This window comes from Ranitomeya imitator, chromosome 7, assembly GCF_032444005.1.
Source record: "Ranitomeya imitator isolate aRanImi1 chromosome 7, aRanImi1.pri, whole genome shotgun sequence".
NCBI classification, from domain to species: Eukaryota; Metazoa; Chordata; class Amphibia; order Anura; family Dendrobatidae; genus Ranitomeya; species Ranitomeya imitator.
Window position 1 is genome coordinate 9,721,572 of NC_091288.1, and position 21,303 is coordinate 9,742,874.

The 21,303-nt window shown below is 44.3% G+C and overlaps 1 protein-coding gene across 1 annotated transcript in view; it reads left to right on the forward strand.

Annotated features, from left to right (window-relative positions):
• The window catches only part of CNTNAP5 (contactin associated protein family member 5), a 281,715-nt gene extending 260,620 nt beyond the window's left edge, over positions 1 to 21,095 (forward strand). Inside the window, exons 20-24 of the mRNA XM_069732659.1 lie at positions 9,296 to 9,426; positions 14,326 to 14,413; positions 17,842 to 18,060; positions 18,388 to 18,459; positions 20,809 to 21,095. Of these exons, the coding sequence (XP_069588760.1) occupies positions 9,296 to 9,426; positions 14,326 to 14,413; positions 17,842 to 18,060; positions 18,388 to 18,459; positions 20,809 to 21,005 (707 nt within the window). The 3' untranslated portion in view covers positions 21,006 to 21,095. The remainder of the gene's footprint in view (positions 1 to 9,295; positions 9,427 to 14,325; positions 14,414 to 17,841; positions 18,061 to 18,387; positions 18,460 to 20,808) is intronic.
• Positions 21,096 to 21,303: the final 208 nt, after the last annotated feature.

Consider the following 21,303-nt stretch of genomic DNA (forward strand, 5'->3'; position numbering starts at 1 on the left):
GTGTCCTCCAGCATTGCCCCAGTGTGTCCTCCAGCATTACCCCCCAGTGTGTCCTCCAGCATTGCCCCCCAGTGTGTCCGTTAGCTTATCAAAAGAACAAAAAAAAAACAGTCTCCTCACCTGTCCGCGCTCCTGGCGGCGAGCTCCTTCCAGCAGCGCACACTCGCCGGCGACTGACAATGACGTCAGACGCCGGCGACGTGTGCGCTGCGGCCGACAGCAGCTGCCAGCCTCCAATTGGCTGGCGGCTGTTGTTGTTAACTATTGATGTGCGGGCGCGCGCCCGCACATCAATAGGAAACCGCTGCAGCGCCGGAAGGGGCCCGGTGAGCAGATGAGAAGGGGCCCAATGCGGGCCCCCTCTCTCTGCCCACCGGATCCGGGGGCACTTACATGCCGGCCCGGCGGTGGGCATTCACAGACACAGACGATTAGTGGAGGGTCAATCTGTGCGGCAGCCCAGGGCCCCCCCAGACCACTGGGCCCTGGGCTACCGCCCATATTGACCCTCTGATAATCCGCCCCTGGGTGCATGTGGCTGAGCCTGTACCCAAAGACTGTGGGACGGGAACATAAGAGCACACAACCGCCTCCAAGATTTCTCCCGAATATCCCCCATCCTCTGGAATTCCACGCCTCAACACGTCCGATTACACTGGTCTACAAAAAAAAAAAAGTTTCTGGCATGGACTTTAAGGGTATGTGCACACGATGCAGATTTAGTGCAGAACTGCAGCAGATTTTTCTGCTGCAGAAACGCTGCAGAACTGCACTGTGATTTACAGTACAATGTAAATCAATGAGAAAAGAAAAAAGCTGTGCACGTGGTGCAGAAAAATCTGCGCAGAAACGCTGCAGATTTCAAAGAAGTGCACGTCGCTTCTTTTGTGCAGTTCTGCAGCGTTTCTGCGCAGATTTTTCTGCACCATGTGCACAGCTTTTTTCTTTTCTCATTGATTTACATTGTACTGCACAGAAACTGCACAGAAACTGCATAGAATCTGCACAAAAACTGCACAGAAACTGCAAAGAAACTGCATAGAAACTGCGCAGAAACTGCATAGAAACTGCATAGAAACTGCACAGAAACTGCACAGAAACTGCATCAAATCTGCAGATGCAGATTTAGTGCAGAAAATTCTGCACCACATTTCCTACGTGTGCACATAGCCTTAGAACAGTTTTAGACTAATTTGAGGTCGCTGAATTCAAATCTGATCTTATAATTTCTCTATCACATCACGTTTTTGCGCTATAGGTATATAGCCCATTTTCATGAATTCCATGATAAATATAAGTAGTGTATGCAAAGTGCCGGTTTATACGGTTCACTAAGGTAAATTTAGTTTTCATTTAGTCTCCCAATAAATGTGAGAACATCTTTGCTTTCTTTGAACATGGATAATTCCCATTTGTTATGATAACACCCTTGTTTTCTGTGCTACTGGGACAGTAGAGCTACAGCAGAGCATTGGGTGAACACTGAATGGCCTCAGCGACAGAGTTTGGCATCTGGCGATAAGAATGTCATCCATGATCCTCTAGTGGAAGGACATTGTCTTTCCTCCCTTACACATAAAACTTGGATTGATGAAGCAGTTCGTCAGAGCTCTCAATCACAGTGGAGAATGCTTTAACTATATATGTTCAACTTTTCCTGGTCTTAGTGAAGAGAAGAAAAAGGCCGGAATATTTGATGGACCTCAAATAAGAACACTTATGAGAGACCCAAATGTTATCACATCAATGAATGAGGCAGAAGAAAGAGCTTGGAGGCATTGTGTAATGTGGTGCAGAATGTTCTAGGGAATAAGAAAGCCGACAACTATGAAGAGATTGTGGAAGAGAAGATCTACTAATGAGTCTGCGGAATCTGGGATGGAGAATGAGGATCAAGATTCACTATTTACAGAGAACCTTGGGGATGTGAGCGAGGAACAAGGGGAGCGTTTTCATCAGGACATTAAAACAATGGAAGAACGGTATCAAGGCCGGTGGGACTCACATATGATGGCCGACTATGGCTGGAGCTTGATGAGAGACAACCCAGGAGCCGCACATCACAGATCAGCCGAGAAAAGAAAGTGCAAATAATAACGGCCATTTGTCATTCATCTGTGCGCCATATATATGTGTTTCTATATTTTGTAGTTTAATTCTGTAAGTATATTTGATTTGCTGCACATAGACTTTGTAATCTTTGTTATTCCTTGATTAAAAATATACAAAATGTAGTACCAAAAATCGTGTGTTTTTATCATAAAACATTAGGAATAATTTTCATCAAAAATTGAAAATATCTCGAAATCCTGATGTGATAGCCAAAAACGGAGTTCATATTCATAATCAGCAGCCAAAATTGACTTAAAATATGTTTTAAAACCTTTTGCCATGAAAATTGCGTTGACCGGTGTTATCCACCACCCTCGGATCCTTCAGACGGAACCTGAAAACCCATCTCGTCAGGAAAGCCTACAGCCTGCAATATCCATTCTGCCGCCTCACCACCACCTGAGCTGCCGCCTCACCACCACCAAAGCTGCTGCTTCACCACCACCAGAGCTGCCACCTCACCACCACCAAAGCTGCCGCCTCACTACCACCAGAGCTGCCATCTCACCACCACCAGAGCTGCCATCTCACCACCACAAGAGCTGCCGCCTCACCACCACCAGAGCTGCCGCCTCACCACTACAAGAGCTGCCGCCTCACCACCACCAGAGCTGCCATCTCACCACCACAAGAGCTGCCGCCTCACCACCACCAGAGCTGCCGTCTCACCACCACAAGAGCTGCCGCCTCACCACCACCAGAGCTGCCGCCTCACTACCACCAGAGCTGCCATCTCACCACCACCAGAGCTGCCATCTCACCACCACAAGAGCTGCCGCCTCACCACCACCAGAGCTGCCGCCTCACCACTACAAGAGCTGCCGCCTCACCACCACCAGAGCTGCCATCTCACCACCACAAGAGCTGCCGCCTCACCACCACCAGAGCTGCCGCCTCACCACTACAAGAGCTGCCGCCTCACCACCACCAGAGCTGCCATCTCACCACTACAAGAGCTGCCGCCTCACCACCACCAGAGCTGCCATCTCACCACCACCAGAGCTACCGCCTCACTACCACCAGAGCTGCCATCTCACCACCACCAGAGCTGCTGGCTCACCACCACCAGAGCCGCCACCTCACCACCACAAGAGCTGCCGCCTCACCACCACCAGAGCTGCCGCCTCACCACTACAAGAGCTGCCGCCTCACCACCACCAGAGCTGCCGTCTCACCACCCCCAGAGCTGCCGCCTCACCACCAGAGTTGCCGCACCCCCGACTTTCTGTCTCTTCCCCACTATCCCGTAGAATGTAAGTCCGCATGGACAGGGTCCTCTCCCCTCTGTACCAGTCTGTCATTGTAAATTTGTTTACTGTAAACGATATCTATAACTCTGTATGTTACCCCTTCTCATGTACAGCACCATGGAATTAATGGTGCTATATAAATAAATAATAATAATAATAATAAGAGCATTGAGGGTTGTGGGCTCTTTACCAATTACTGTGGCCATTATACTCTTGATTTGGAGAAAATTAAGTTCCCATCACTTGCATTTGTCCTGATGATGCCCATCCAACCAACTAATGGTCCATGGATCATGAACATGACATTTAAGGCTCATTGTATCCTTTTTGAAAAAAATAAAAGGGAAAGGATGCAACTGTATGCCAAATATATGTTCAAAGATGTACAAATGTGGTGAATATGAGGCCTTGGGCATTATGGTCTGTCCATGGACCGCATGGCCGGCACTACGGAAGAAGAAAAGAGCCGTGGAGATGTGATGTCTTCTGCGGGCATGGCGCTTTCCATAAGACGGGATCTCAGTTTGGTGAGAGCCACACAGAGGTGTAGTATGGAAAACCCAAATTCTGCCATGTGTGCAAAAAAAAAAAGAATAACAAAACCTAAACTAAAGCCAACGGGAACAAACAGTAAAATGAACAAAGTAATTTATGATGGAATTTCATACAAACTGTAAACCATAATTACATCGCTACAATGTGGAGACCTCATGTGGCAAATACGACCGGCTCAGATCTAAATTAATTAGGAAACATTAAAATCTCAAAAATAACCCCAAACCCTCTTTTTATTGGGAGTTTTTGGGCGCCCCTCTGCACGCAGCGGAGGCAAATGAGACAAGCGGTGATTTAACTGCAACAATAAGGACGGAGCGAATCCAGCGATACAGTAACGGATAATTACATCGCGGCGTCACTGCGATATAATGATTGATCGTCACCCATGGAAATCACTGGAGAACGTAAATCACCTGCAGACGTGTAATTACGGAGAAATACAACCCGCAAATGTAAATCACAATTCAATCTACAGTAAATCTCAGAAGATGAAACATTTTCCTGCTTTTTATTTCTTCCTCAAAGTTGATGAGAAAAGGAAATTAATAAATAAAAACAATGAGTTTTATATAATATTACCGCATTTCTATATTTGAGCCTCATAAAAATAGATTCCGGGATGACTGAATCATCAATGACAGCTCCACAAATATAGAAAATGTGCACAAAAAACATCCAAAACTGTCCATTATAGATCCCAGGAGCTTCTCTGCATCAATGAATGGATTCCTATTGACATGCAAGAAGAAGAAACTGATGACGTCCAGAGCTTCATTCACAGTTCTGAGAATTCCATTGTCACATAGGTGACTGTACAAATAAGGTCCAGTGATGTGTGATCTGAGCGCCAGCAATGCGAAGCACTGAGGAGGAATGATGCTAATCGTAAATGCAGAAACTGATGAGACCGGAGCAAGAAACACGACATAATTATAAAATGTAAATCACTGTAAACATCTAGAGGATCTGCAGCATAATTCATGGAGGAGTCACAGACCGAAAATGAGTCAGTGCCATGCTTACATTATATTACTGATCCTGAGTTACCTCAATTATTATTCTCCAGAGCTGCACTCACTATTCTGCCGGTGCAGTCACTGTGTACATACATTACATTACAGATCCTGAGTTACATCCTGTATTATACTCCAGAGCTGCAGTCACTATTCTGCTGGTGCAGTCACTGTGTACATACATTACATTACTGATCCTGAGTTACATCCTGTATTATATTCCAGAGCTGCACTCACTATTCTGCTGGTGCAGTCACTCTGTACATACATTACATTACTGATCCTGAGTTACATCCTGTATTATACTCCAGAGCTGCACTCACTATTCTGCTGGTGCAGTCACTGTGTACATACAGTACATTACTGATCCTGAGTTACATCCTGTATTATACTCCAGAGCTGCAGTCACTATTCTGCTGGTGCAGTCACTGTGTACATACATTACATTACTGATCCTGAGTTACATCCTGTATTATATTCCAGAGCTGCACTCACTATTCTGCTGGTGCAGTCACTCTGTACATACATTACATTACTGATCCTGAGTTACATCCTGTATTATACTCCAGAGCTGCACTCACTATTCTGCTGGTGCAGTCACTGTGTACATACAGTACATTACAGATCCTGAGTTACATCCTGTATTATACTCCAGAGCTGCAGTCACTATTCTGCTGGTGCAGTCACTGTGTACATACATTACATTACTGATCCTGAGTTACATCCTGTATTATATTCCAGAGCTGCACTCACTATTCTGCTGGTGCAGTCACTCTGTACATACATTACATTACTGATCCTGAGTTACATCCTGTATTATACTCCAGAGCTGCACTCACTATTCTGCTGGTGCAGTCACTGTGTACATACAGTACATTACTGATCCTGAGTTACCTCCTGTATTATACCCCAGAGCTGCACTCGCTATTCTGCTTGTGCAGTCACTGTGTACATACATTACTGATCCTGAGTTACATCCTGTATTATACTCCAGAGCTGCACTCACTATTCTGCTGGTGGAGTCACTGTCTACATACATTACATTACTGATCCTGAGGTACATCCTGTATTATTCTCCAGAGCTTCACTCACTATTCTGCTGGGGCAGTCACTGTGTACCTACATTACATTACTGATCCTGAGTTACCTCAATTATTATTCTCCAGAGCTGCACTCACTATTCTGCTGGTGCAGTCACCGTGTACATACATTACTGATCCTGAGTTACCTCCAGTATTATACTCCAGAGCTGCACTCACTATTCTGCTGGTGCAGTCACTGTGTACATACATTACTGATCCTGAGTTACATCCTGTATTATACTCCAGAGCTGCACTCACTATTCTGCTTGTGCAGTCACTGTGTACATACATTACTGATCCTGAGTTACATCCTGTATTATACTCCAGAGCTGCACTCACTATTCTGCTGGTGGAGTCACTGTCTACATACATTACATTACTGATCCTGAGGTACATCCTGTATTATTCTCCAGAGCTTCACTCACTATTCTGCTGGTGCAGTCACTGTGTACCTACATTACATTACTGATCCTGAGTTACCTCAATTATTATTCTCCAGAGCTGCACTCACTATTCTGCTGGTGCAGTCACCGTGTACATACATTACTGATCCTGAGTTACCTCCAGTATTATACTCCAGAGCTGCACTCACTATTCTGCTGGTGCAGTCACTGTGTACATACATTACTGATCCCGAGTTACATCCTGTATTATACCCCAGAGCTGCACTCACTATTCTGCTGGTGCAGTCACTGTCTACATACATTACATTACTGATCCTGAGTTACCTCAATTTTTATTCTCCAGAGCTGCACTCACTATTCTGCTGGTGCAGTCACTGTATACATACATTACATTACTGATCCTGAGTTACATCCTGTATTATACTCCAGAGCTGCACTCACTATTCTGCTGGTGCAGTCACTGTGTACATACAGTACATTACTGATCCTGAGTTACCTCCTGTATTATACCCCAGAGCTGCACTCGCTATTCTGCTTGTGCAGTCACTGTGTACATACATTACTGATCCTGAGTTACATCCTGTATTATACTCCAGAGCTGCACTCACTATTCTGCTGGTGGAGTCACTGTCTACATACATTACATTACTGATCCTGAGGTACATCCTGTATTATTCTCCAGAGCTTCACTCACTATTCTGCTGGTGCAGTCACTGTGTACCTACATTACATTACTGATCCTGAGTTACCTCAATTATTATTCTCCAGAGCTGCACTCACTATTCTGCTGGTGCAGTCACCGTGTACATACATTACTGATCCTGAGTTACCTCCAGTATTATACTCCAGAGCTGCACTCACTATTCTGCTGGTGCAGTCACTGTGTACATACATTACTGATCCTGAGTTACATCCTGTATTATACTCCAGAGCTGCACTCACTATTCTGCTTGTGCAGTCACTGTGTACATACATTACTGATCCTGAGTTACATCCTGTATTATACTCCAGAGCTGCACTCACTATTCTGCTGGTGGAGTCACTGTCTACATACATTACATTACTGATCCTGAGGTACATCCTGTATTATTCTCCAGAGCTTCACTCACTATTCTGCTGGTGCAGTCACTGTGTACCTACATTACATTACTGATCCTGAGTTACCTCAATTATTATTCTCCAGAGCTGCACTCACTATTCTGCTGGTGCAGTCACCGTGTACATACATTACTGATCCTGAGTTACCTCCAGTATTATACTCCAGAGCTGCACTCACTATTCTGCTGGTGCAGTCACTGTGTACATACATTACTGATCCCGAGTTACATCCTGTATTATACCCCAGAGCTGCACTCACTATTCTCCTGGTGCAGTCACTGTCTACATACATTACATTACTGATCCTGAGTTACCTTAATTTTTATTCTCCAGAGCTGCACTCACTATTCTGCTGGTGCAGTCACTGTATACATACATTACATTACTGATCCTGAGTTACATCCTGTATTATACCCCAGAGCTGCACTCACTATTCTGCTGGTACAGTCACTGTATACATACATTACTGATCCTGAGTTACATCCTGTATTATACTCCAGAGCTGCACTCACTATTCTGCTGGTGCAGTCACTGTGTACATACATTACATTACTGATCCTGAGTTACCTCCTGTATTGTACTCCAGAGCTGCACTCACTATTCTGCTGGTGCAGTCACTGTGTACATACATTACATTACTGATCCTGAGTTACATCCTGTATTATACCCCAGAGCTGCACTCACTATTCTGCTGGTGCAGTCACTGTGTACATACATTACATTACTGATCCTGAGTTACCTCCAGTATTATACTCCAGAGCTGCACTCACTATTCTAATGGTGCAGTCACTGTGTACATACATTACATTACTGATCCTGAGTTACATCCTGTATTATACCCCAGAGCTGCACTCACTATTCTGCTGGTACAGTCACTGTGTACATACATTACTGATCCTGAGTTACATCCTGTATTATACTCCAGAGCTGCACTCACTATTCTGCTGGTACAGTCACTGTGTACATACAATACATTACTGATCCTGAGTTACCTCTATATTATACTCCAGAGCTGCACTCACTATTCTGCTGGTGCAGTCACTGTGTACATACATTACTGATCCTGAGTTACATCCTGTATTATACTCCAGAGCTGCACTCACTATTCTGCTGGTGCAGTCACTGTGTACATACATTACATTACTGATCCTGAGTTACACCCTGTATTATACTTCAGAGCTGCGCTCCCTATTCTGCTGGTGAAGTCACTGTGTACATACATTATATTATTGACCCTGAGTTACACCCTGTATTATACCCCAGAGCTGCACTCACTATTCTGCTGGTGCAGTCACTGTGTACATACATTACATTACTGATCCTGAGTTACCTCCTGTATTATACCCCAGAGCTGCACTCACTATTCTGCTGGTGCAGTCACTGTGTACATACATTACATTACTGATCCTGAGTTACATCCTGTATTATACTCCAGAGCTGCACTCACTATTCTGCTGGTGCAGTCACTGTGTACATATATTACTGATCCTGAGTTACATCCTGTATTATACCCCGGAGCTGCACTCACTATTCTGCTGGTGCAGTCACTGTGTACATACATTACATTACTGATCCTGAGTTACATCATGTATTATACCCCAGAGCTGCACTCACTATTCTGCTGGTGCAGTCACTGTGTACATACATTACATTACTGATCCTGAGTTACATGCTGTATTATACTCCAGAGCTGCACTCACTATTCTGCTGGTGGATTCAGTATGTATGTATTATTTTCCTAGGATTTTCATAATTTTATTTTTTCTTTTGTTTTCCAGGAAGTTTACAAGTTAAATACAAATTCAGCAGAGAAGGATCTTTTGCTTTCACCGCAGACTCTGAGAGACTGAACAATCGAAGACTTCACCAGGTGAAGATCAGCAGAGAAGGACGTGAATTAACCATTCAGGTACGGTCACCGTTCACAAGTGCCGATGTCTGAAGAACATGAGAAGATTCTTCTCATTAGATGGAAACATTTTCTTTTGTGCTAATTTCTATACTTTTGTATAAACGTCTAATAATCCAGATCATCCAGTAATTCAGCGCATGTTACTCACTGTTGTGCCTAGAATCAAAGGAATTCGCACTGGGAATGTGAAAAAAGCGAATTATCTTCACTGTTGGTAAAGAAATGACATAATATTATTAGATCTTTGCTCCCTTTATATAATCCTAGTAAATCATGCCGTGGTTATTCCTCAGGCGTCTCGCACTGTTGCAGTGTTACTCCGCTGTGTGCGAGGTTTTATTAATCTGCACAATGTTACTCATTATATGATGTTATTGCAGCGTCTGACCCAATTATAATGAAACTCAAACAATCTCTTATAGAGGTTTGTACTAGAGATGATCGAGTCCATTTGATTTGCGCAAATCAAATCGCCCCACAAAAATCTTGTTCTTCACACACTACAGAAGGTTACATCAGCCACACAAGGCTGATATGAACTTAGGCTCATCTGCATGGGCTGCCTCATTATGCCTTCAGCTATCACATGATGTGGTATAGTGCAGTCAATCAGGAAAATTATCGGAGCCAGTATAAAAGCCGAGACAGGGATTGCAGCATCCATTTTAGCTTGATTCAGGATGGTGAGAGGCTGTCACTGTTCAGCAATAAAGAGAGGATGAGAAAGACCTAAAACAGTGGATACATTCTCCAGCAGTGAAGAAGATGAAAGTAGCATTCTGGGAATAATACACAGATTCAATGCCTAGGGTGAGAGATTGGAGAGGTGCTAGGAGCAGTACCGGACTCATTGTTATTTATTTATCAGTTTTTATGAAGAGGTAAGCTATAGGCTGGACCACGGTGAGTCATTGGACGTGGTATATCTCGATTTTTCCAAAGCGTTTGATACCGTGCCGCACAAGAGGTTGGTACACAAAATGAGAATGCTTGGTCTGGGGGAAAATGTGTGTAAATGGGTTAGTAACTGGCTTAGTGATAGAAAGCAGAGGGTGGTTATAAATGGTATAGTCTCTAACTGGGTCGCTGTGACCAGTGGGGTACCGCAGGGGTCAGTATTGGGACCTGTTCTCTTCAACATATTCATTAATGATCTGGTAGAAGGTTTACACAGTAAAATATCGATATTTGCAGATGATACAAAACTATGTAAAGCAGTTAATACAAGAGAAGATAGTATTCTGCTACAGATGGATCTGGATAAGTTGGAAACTTGGGCTGAAAGGTGGCAGATGAGGTTTAACAATGATAAATGTAAGGTTATACACATGGGAAGAAGGAATCAATATCACCATTACACACTGAATGGGAAACCACTGGGTAAATCTGACAGGGAGAAGGACTTGGGGATCCAAGTTAATGATAAACTTACCTGGAGCAGCCAGTGCCAGGCAGCAGCTGCCAAGGCAAACAGGATCATGGGGTGCATTAAAAGAGGTCTGGATACACATGATGAGAGCATTATACTGCCTCTGTACAAATCCCTAGTTAGACCGCACATGGAGTACTGTGTCCAGTTTTGGGCACCGGTGCTCAGGAAGGATATAATGGAACTAGAGAGAGTACAAAGGAGGGCAACAAAATTAATAAAGGGGATGGGAGAACTACAATACCCAGATAGATTAGCGAAATTAGGATTATTTAGTCTAGAAAAAAGACGACTGAGGGGCGATCTAATAACCATGTATAAGTATATAAGGGGACAATACAAATATCTCGCTGAGGATCTGTTTATACCAAGGAAGGTGACGGGCACAAGGGGGCATTCTTTGCGTCTGGAGGAGAGAAGGTTTTTCCACCAACATAGAAGAGGATTCTTTACTGTTAGGGCAGTGAGAATCTGGAATTGCTTGCCTGAGGAGGTGGTGATGGCGAACTCAGTCGAGGGGTTCAAGAGAGGCCTGGATGTCTTCCTGGAGCAGAACAATATTGTATCATACAATTAGGTTCTGTAGAAGGACGTAGATCTGGGGATTTATTATGATGGAATATAGGCTGAACTGGATGGACAAATGTCTTTTTTCGGCCTTACTAACTATGTTACTATGTTACTATGTTAATGCTATAGTGGAGCTGCATCTGTCCTGCTGCGCTGGAATTACACATTTTGTTCTGCCTTAATGCAGTGGAAAGCAGAAGCAAGACAGCACAATAGTTTTTCATAAAAAAAAATCTAATCTCTGTTTCAGATGAAGACATTGTGCTTGCTTGTTAGAAGTAATTTTTGCATTTCTTGTGCAATCTTTTTTTGACAAAGTAAAGGAATAATTGATTTTTAAAAAAGCAAAACAAAATGTTCCCAAATCTTGACATTTACTCGCCACTGCCTACCTTACAAATGTGTATGTCGCTAAAAATGTATTTCTTTTTTTGCACATTTGTTTTACTAGTAAAATTTACGTGCATACACATCACACCGATACAGAAAACTGTCTGGCTTTTTGGACGTGTGCCTGCCTGGCATTTCTTATTTTGTGATTTTGGGGATGGTCGTTGCTGTTTTTTTTTAGTATATAAAGAAAAACATAAATATCTAGACATTTAATTGTGCAAGTTAGTATTTGCACTACGGTTTTACTAGTCTTATTTGACAATTGTTCTTGCCATATCTATACTGCAGCCTTCCTGTACATTTTGCTTTCAGTACATGGTCCTACCTATCTAGCATTTAATATGTCCTTTTTAGCAAGAGTTAAACAATTTTGGGTTGAAAGATTGATAAAAAATGAATTATAATTTACCAATTCTATGGTAACAGAAAAAGTGTCAAAGACAAATGGAGAGAAAAAAACTGTAAAAAAAAAATATGTGGGAGTCGCTAGTTGCGGCATAAGTACCACCACCAGTGGCGTCAGCCCTCCGACAGTAGTACTAACAAGCATTTGCCACATTTGACCTTGTTTGCTTACGTAATGAGGGCATTGGAATATTTGTCTTATTACAAGTCTCAGTTATAGCAGGATGATGTTACCTCTGACAGCGACACTGTCAGTTTGAGTCGGTGTTCTGCACAAAATGGTATGACTGATCATAAATGGCTAAGAGTGATCATTTTTGGACCATTTTTTTAATTTTAAAGGCATAAAAAGTATGCCAGTTCACTGTGATATTGAAAGTATTATCCCTTAAATGTTTTATATCATCTGTTTCTATGGTGAGTTTGCATTGACATTACTAAAACTGTTTTTGCATTTTACGTATTGAAAGGGGTTGGATACAGTCCTAGGAGCCCTCAGGGTGTTACACACATCTTGTAAGAGCAATTAGAGTGTCCGCCACAAATAGAGTGCTCAGAAAAAATTCACCAAACCTGACAAATTCGAAAACATTCGATCATCTCTAGTTTATACTGTAGGTGTGAATGGCAGAACCGCAGATTATACTCTATGATTGAAGATGAAACTAAAGACTGAATTCCTGATTCATCACTTGTTTGTTTTTTTTACATTAATTTTCTTTCTTTTTATCTTGTATTCGTTGCCATTTATTGCAGTCTTCAAAATGATGCACACGTTTATGAATTTAACGCAAATCTTAAAGAGCCATTTATTTTTATTTTTACACATATTTAAAGCAAAGAGTCACTTTATCCATTAAAAATATGCATGCAACTTTAACATGTCCACAAATATTTCTGCTGCACAAGAAATCTCTCCAGGCGGTAAATTTGCACACAAAAAATCAGCCACTTTTTAAAAAGTCTCTTTGAATGAAACTGCAGCAAACATCTGGGTTACAAAAAAACACAGTCACATTAAGGCTACTTTCACACTAGCGTCAGTACGGGGCCGTCGCGCTGCGTCGGCCCGACGTACCAACGCATACTGCGCAAGCGCCGCACAACGGGGGCAGCGGATGCATTTTTCCAGCGCATCCGCTGCCCCATTGTGAGTTGCGGGGAGGTGGGGGCGGAGTTCCATGCACGGTCGAAAATGGCGTACACAACGCAGCAAAAAAACGTTACATGTAAGGCTACTTTCACACTAGTGTCGTGCACTGTACGTCGCAATGCGTCGTTTAGGAGAAAAAACGCATCCTGCAAAATTGCTTGCAGGATGCGTTTTTTTCTCCATTGACTAACATTAGCGACGCATTGAGACGCTTTGCCACACGTCGCAACCGTCATGCGACAGTTGCGCCGTGTTGTGGTGGACCGTCGGCAGCAAAAAACGTTACATGTAACGTTTTTTGCTGCGTTGTGTCCGCCATTTCCGACCGCGCATGCGCGGCCGGAACTCTGCCCCCACCTCCCCACACCTCACAATGGGGCAGCGGATGCGCTGGAAAAATGCATCCGCTGCCCCCGTTGTGCGGCGCTTGCAGAGTATGCGTCGGTACGTCAGGCTGACGCAGCGCGACGGCCCCGTACCGACGCTAGTGTGAATGTAGCCTAACGTTTTTTGCTGCCGACGGTCCGCCACAACATGGTGCAACCGTAGCACGACGGTTGCGACGTGTGGCAAAGTGTGGCAAAGCGTTGCTAATGTTAGTCAATGGAGAAAAAACGCATCCTGCAAGCAATTTTGCAGGATGCGTTTTTTCTCCTTAACGACGCATTGCGACGTGCAGTGCACGACGCTAGTGTGAAAGTAGCCTTAGGAAGAAAAAAAAAAGACAGAGTAACAAGTAATAAATTCTCTTCAAAATAGGCGCAACTTAAAAGAAGAATTTAGTGCAAAACACAAAAAAGAAACAGCCTGAACACTGGAGCAATGAAACAAAAAAGAGAACAAATGCAATAATGAATTAGGCCTTGAGATAGCATAAAGCTCCAAAAACAATGAGAAAGAAAAGTGATTGTTGCTCAAACCTGAGATGTCTTTTTTTTTATTTTAGATTGACAAGAAAATTAAGAAAAAGCAAAACTTCTCATCAGACGTTTACTTCAGAGCCATTAAGTCTCTGACATTGGGGAAGGTTCGAGGTGAGACATTGTATCAATTATGTTTCTTTTTCTTTATAGATGGTAGAAATGTTGTATCCTGTAAGATCGGGTTCAGGATCATCGGGTTCACGATCTGCTCTCAGATTAGTGCTCTCATTTCTGTTGACTTCTCCTACTTTGCTGCTCTCTGTAATGTGCCCCTAAATAATATATTACAATCTTGTAATTGGTTCTCATGGACATTGTGGGTAAACGAGAAGCGACATTTTATTCTCCTCGGCCTATTTTAGGTCTCAAAATGCAAATTTTCTGCCATGTGTATGGGAAGTTTCCAAGAGAAAACATAAATATCTCGGGATTAGCAGAATCTTACGGGACGTCCTCGCCACACACACTTCACCATCTTTCTACCGATCATTCTTCTGTAATATCCAGCCATATCACCTCTACAGCGGTGCATGAAAGTTTGTGAACCTTTCAAAATTTCCCATACTTCTGCCTAAATTTGACCTAAAATTACATCAGATTTTCACAGAAGTCCTAAAAGTCAATAAAGAACCAAAAAGAAGCAAAAAAGTAAAAAAAAAATTAGACTTTGTCACTTTCTAAATGAGGAAAACAATACACCACATGTTTGTGAATGGCAAAAGTATGTGAAGCTTTATGATTAGCAGATAATTTAAAGGTGAAATTAGAGTCCTTTTTTTTTTTTTTCAATCAATGAGACGGCAATCCGGTGTGAGTGGATGACCTGTTTTATTTCCAAACAGGGATCTATCAAAGTCCGATCTTTGCAACACTTTTGTGGAAATGTAACAAATGAAATTTCCAAGCCATTCAGAAGAGTTGGGGGATGTCTATCCGGCTTGAAAAAGTTACTAACAAAACATTCACAGTCAGACAGATAGTGTATAAATGGAGAAAATTCAAGACCATTAATACCTTCCCCAGTCGTCAACCAACAAAGATCACTCCAAAAGCAAGGTGTATAATAGTCTGCAAGGTTACAAAGGAACCCAAGTTAACCTCTAGGCAACTAAAGGCCTATCTTACGTTAGCTAATGTTAATGTTCTTGAGTTCACCTTCAGGAAGGCATTGAACAACACTGGCATGAAAAGCAGAATTGCAAAGTGAAACACACTGCTCTCCAAAACCAACATTCCTACCCATCTGTAGTTTGCTAAAGATCAGCTGGACAGACCAGAAGGCTACTGGGACAATGTTTTGTGAATGGATGATACCAACATAGAGCTTTTTGTTTTAAATGAGAAGCTTGATGTTTGGAGAAAGGAAAAACATTATATTCAAGCATAAAAACCTCAAACATCTGTGAAGCATGGTGGAGGTAGCATCATTGTTTTGGTGTAGTTTCCGCATCTGAGCAAGACCTCCACCATCATTGATGGGCCAACACGTTATGAATTATACCAGCAAATTTGAAGGAAAATGTCCAAACATCGATCAATGAGCCGAATCTCAATAGAACGAGAGTCATGCAGCAAGACAACAACCCAAAGCCACAAGTTGTTCTGTAAAGGAACGGTTAAAGGAGAATTAAGGTAAAGCTCGGGGATCTCTTGCTTGTTCTCTGGTTTCATGAATCTTTCACTTATTCTCTGGGCTCAAGATATCTTACTTGTTTCTCTGGGCTTGTGGATCTTTTGCTTGTGCGCCAGCCTTGGAGCTCTCTCGATTGTTCTCTGGACTCGGGATCTCTCACTTGTTCTCTGGACTCGGGATCACTTGTTCCCTGGGCTTGAGGATCTCTCGCTTGTTCTCTAAACGCAGGATCTCTCACTTGTCCTCTGGGCTTGGGAATCTGGCACTTATTCTCTGGACTCATGATCTTTTACTTGTTCTCTGGTCTTGAGGATCTCTCGCTTGCTCTCTAAACGCAGGATCTCTCACTTGTCCTCTGGGCTCACTTGTCCTCTGGGCCTGAGAATCTCGCACTTATTCTCTGGACTCAGGATCTTTTACTTGTTCTCTGGACTCGGGATCTCTCACTTGTTCTCTGGACTCGGGATCACTTGTTCCCTGGGCTTGAGGATCTCTCGCTTGTTCTCTAAACGCAGGATCTCTCACTTGTCCTCTGGGCTTGGGAATCTGGCACTTATTCTCTGGACTCATGATCTTTTACTTGTTCTCTGGTCTTGAGGATCTCTCGCTTGCTCTCTAAACGCAGGATCTCTCACTTGTCCTCTGGGCTCACTTGTCCTCTGGGCCTGAGAATCTCGCACTTATTCTCTGGACTCAGTATCTTTTACTTGTTCTCTGGTCTTGAGGATCTCTCGATTGTTCTCTGGACTCGGGATCTCTCACTTGTTCTCTGGACTCGGGATCACTTGTTCCCTGGGCTTGAGGATCTCTCGCTTGTTCTCTAAACTCAGGATCTCTCACTTGTCCTCTGGGCTTGGGAATCTCGCACTTATTCTCTGGACTCAGGATCTTTTACTTGTTCTCTGGTCTTGAGGATCTCTCGCTTGCTCTCTAAACGCAGGATCTCTCACTTGTCCTCTGGGCTTGGGAATCTGGCACTTATTCTCTGGACTCATGATCTTTTACTTGTTCTCTGGTCTTGAGGATCTCTCGCTTGCTCTCTAAACGCAGGATCTCTCACTTGTCCTCTGGGCTCACTTGTCCTCTGGGCCTGAGAATCTCGCACTTATTCTCTGGACTCAGGATCTTTTACTTGTTTTCTGGTCTTGAGGATCTCTCGATTGTTCTCTGGACTCGGGATCTCTCACTTGTTCTCTGGACTCGGGATCACTTGTTCCCTGGGCTTGAGAATCTCTCGCTTGTTCTCTAAACTCAGGATCTCTCACTTGTCCTCTGGGCTTGGGAATCTCGCACTTATTCTCTGGACTCAGGATCTTTTACTTGTTCTCTGGTCTTGAGGATCTCTCGCTTGCTCTCTAAACGCAGGATCTCTCACTTGTCCTCTGGGCTTGGGAATCTCGCACTTATTCTCTGGACTCAGGATCTTTTACTTGTTCTCTGGTCTTGAGGATCTCTCGCTTGCTCTCTAGACTCGGGATCTCTCACTTGTTCTCTGGGTTCAGGGATCTCTCGCTTATTCTCTGGGCTCATGGATCTCTCACTTGTTCTCTGGCCTTGGAAATCTCTTGCTTGTCCTCTGGGCTTGTGAATCTTGCACCTTTTCTCTGGACTCAGGATCTCTCACTTGTTCCCTGGGCTTGAGGATCTCTCGCTTTTCCTCTAGGCTAAGGATCTCTTTCTCTATTATTCTTTTCTGTGTTATATTTTTGTTTTGTTAGACATTTCACAATAACGTTGAGTACATTAGGATTTCATCAGAGAGCAGTAGAGAGGTGGCCGATAATCGAACAGAAGGATTGTGTGAGACAGGAGGGGTTCTCCATAGTTAGAGTGAGCATTCAGATATGAGTGGATATCATCCGCCATCGTTATTACCGCCATCTAATCTGTGTTATTCTACCTGCAGATAGTCCAGGGCTTGATCCAGAAATCTCCAGCACGAACTCGATGGGTTTTCTTGGATGTCTGTCTTCTGTCCAGTACAACCAAGTGGCCCCCATTAAAGCAGCGCTGCGACACTCCACTCTGGCCCCAGTTATGGTCACTGGTTCTCTGACAGAATGTAGCTGTGGATCCATCTCTGAAAGTGACCTCAGTACCATCACCACCACCTACTCCTCCTCAGGTAAGTGGTCGCATACAGAATAAAAAGAACACAACTCAAAGTATTTCCCCCTCGTTATGTTTGAATGTTTTCTGCGAGAGTCCTCTGTTCTCCATCCATTTTGTGACTGTAGCAGCTTCCTCCTCCCATCATGATCTCCAATGAGCAGACTGATGTGTCTGCATTCTGTAGTGACTATTAGTTCTGTGTCCAGATTGTGAATGGAGCAGCTCCTTCTCCTCCTCTCACAGCAGAATTGTATCCAGTCAATCATTTCCACCTACTCAAACGTTTTCAATCTTTCTTTTGGTGAATCTTTACCTGAATCTACACATTTTGTTCCTCCAGACCCCTTTGGGAAGAAAGATGACCGGGAGCCTCTGACTAATGAAATGAGAAGTGGTCCTGCCGTCATCGGAGGTAATGGGAGACTACGGGGGGCCATGTCCACAGATATCGCAAATGACCCCGTCTGGACCCACCGCTCTCCAGTTCTGGCTCATTTTAAGTGATTTGGGAATAAAAATGATTCAATAGCAAAACCTGCTCCATTATATACGGGATGACGTCCCAACTAGGCATGAGCAGATACTGTACTGTTCTACTTCATTTGTTCACATGGATTTTTGCAGGGAAATTCGAATTGTGGATAGAAGTTATTCTCTGCACATTTGATGTCCCCTATTATTGTCTGTAGTTTCTTCTGATCCCAGAGACTGTCTAGACTGGAGTTAATTGCAACAGACCCTCAGCTGTGAGAAGTAGGGTATAAGCCATCACCAAGTTGTTACTTCAGTTGTATTTTTTGTCTACTGCATCAAAGGGGTTGTCACAATATCAGTAATGGCCCCTCTCTATCATCAAGATCAGAGGGACTTGAATCCTATAGTTGAATGCTCATTGTCTATGTTAATGGCCACCGCGGCAGTCTAGAGTCATGGCCAAACATGCGCAGTGCCTACGAGTAGGAATGGGCGGCCCTGGGGATGTTCAGGTTCAACTGGACTTCTGTCTAAAGTTCCGTTCGGGTACCAAAACTCTACCTGAAAAATCCTATATAATTCAATGGGGACAAGAACTTTGGTGCAGTAAAATAGTCGTTAAAATGGTCATAGTAAAGGCTAGGGAGTCTTTCTCTCTCCCCCTCTCTACTCTCCTCTCCCTCTCACACCTTGCCCCTCTCCGGCCTTCTACCCCCTTCTCACCTCCCTCCCTCTGCCTCAACCACACTCTTCCTCCCCTCTCCGCCCCCTCTTCCAATCTTCTCCCCCCCTCTTTCTGCCCTCTCTCCTCTTCTGTCGCCCCTTGCCCCACTTCTCCCCTCATCTCATCTCCTTCCCCCTCCCTCTTCTTCCTCCTTCTCCCCTTTGCTCCACCTCTCTCACCCCTTGTTCCACCTTTCTCCATTCCCCTCTCTCTCCACCCCCTCAAACCCACCTCTCTGCCCCCTCTCCTCTCTTCTCATCTCGTTCTCCCCCCTTGCCCCACCTCACTCCCTTTCTCTCTCCCCCTTCTCCCCCTTTCCCACTCTCCCTCACCCTCTTTCTCCTTCTCTCTCTCTGCCCCCCTCTTCCTCCCTTTCTCACTCCGCCCCCTCTCCCATTCTCACTCTCTATGCCCCCTATCTCCTCCTCTCCCACTCTTTCTCCACCCCTTCTCCCACTCTCCCTCTCTACGCCCTCCTCTCTCTCTGCCCCTTCTCCTCTTCTCCTCCTTCTCCCTCTCTATTTCAGGCTCCCCCTCCTCTCTCCTCCTCTCTCTCTGCCCCTTCTCCTCTTCTCCTCCTTCTCCCTCTCTATTTCAGGCTCCCCCTTCTCCCTCCCTCCTCTCCCTCTGCCCCTTCTCCTCTTCTCCTCCGTCTCCCTCTCTATTTCAGGCTCCCCCTCCTCACTCCTCCTCTCTCTCTGCCCCTTCTCCTCTTCTCCTCCTCCTCCCTCTCTATTTCAGGCTCCCCCTTTCTCCCTCCCTCCTCTCCCTCTGCCCCTTCTCCTCTTCTCCTCCTTCTCCCTCTCTATTTCAGGCTCCCCCTTTCTCTTCTCCTCTCCCTCTGCCCCTTCTCCCCCTCTCTCCCTCCCTCCTCTCTCCTCCTCTCCCTCTGCCCCTTCTCCTCCTTCTCCCTCTCTATTTCAGGCTCCCCCTTCTCCCTCCCTCCTCTCCCTCTGCCCCTTCTCCTCTTCTCCTCCTTCTCCCTCTCTATTTCAGGCTCCCCCTTTCTCTCCTCCTCTCCCTCTGCCCCTTCTCCCCCTCTCTCCCTCCCTCCTCTGTCACTCTCCCTCCCTCCGCTTTTCTCTGCACCCCTCTTTCCCCTTCTCCTCCTTCCCCCCTCTATTTCAGCCTCCCCCCTCTCTCCCGGAACTCTGAACACTAAACCGGGTTCTTTCATCTCTTCTTACAAGTTCTTATTAACAGACCTTGTAGGAACTGATCAAGAACATGTGTCTATAATGGTAAACCAAGAAAAAAGCGAGAAAATAGACTTCAAAATAGCTGCAGCGTAAATGAAATTAGAGCAAAACAAAAAAAATAACCTGCAAAAAAACTGGAAGAATCAGACAAAAATTAGACACTGAAATAATGGATCAGGCCCAAAAAGTCATATAAAAAGGATGCAAATGATGTATCGGGCCCGATGTAGCTAAAGAGCCGTGCGGGAAGGTCGTTCAGACACAATTACCAAATGTTTCCACATTGCATAAGTTTTAGCACCCGGTGGGGTGAAGTAAAGCTCGCAGTTGTGGAGTGACCCGTTCATCGTCTGTTTCTCTCTAGGTGTCATCGCTGTTACAATATTCATCATTTTTTGCATTGCGGCGATAATGATAAAAATTCTTCGCCAACACAAAAAAAGTCATGGAAAAAGTCAAAGCAAAGAGAAGGAATATCCGGGCGGCATGGACTATCCCTTCCGGAAGGAGCTGGACGCACAGAACACGGTCAGCGAGTGCAGGAGGGAATATTTTATCTGACAGACTCGCTTTCTATATCATCTGGTTCCTATTTTCACGTTTTTTGCAGTTTTTTTATTTCCTTCTTTTTTCCAGTTTTGTAAATGTTTTTCACTCCTTGCAGGGGGGGGAAGAACCCTCCAGCGTAATCACGAAGCATCGACCCTGATGGGAGAATAACGGACACTGATCGCGGAGGATTCTCTGCAACATTGATACATTCCGGATAACGTGTTTCCTCTTCCCCATCGCTGGTTACATCGTGCATTATCCGACCTTTATTCCTCACTGTTACATGACGACGAGCTGCTCAGGCCAG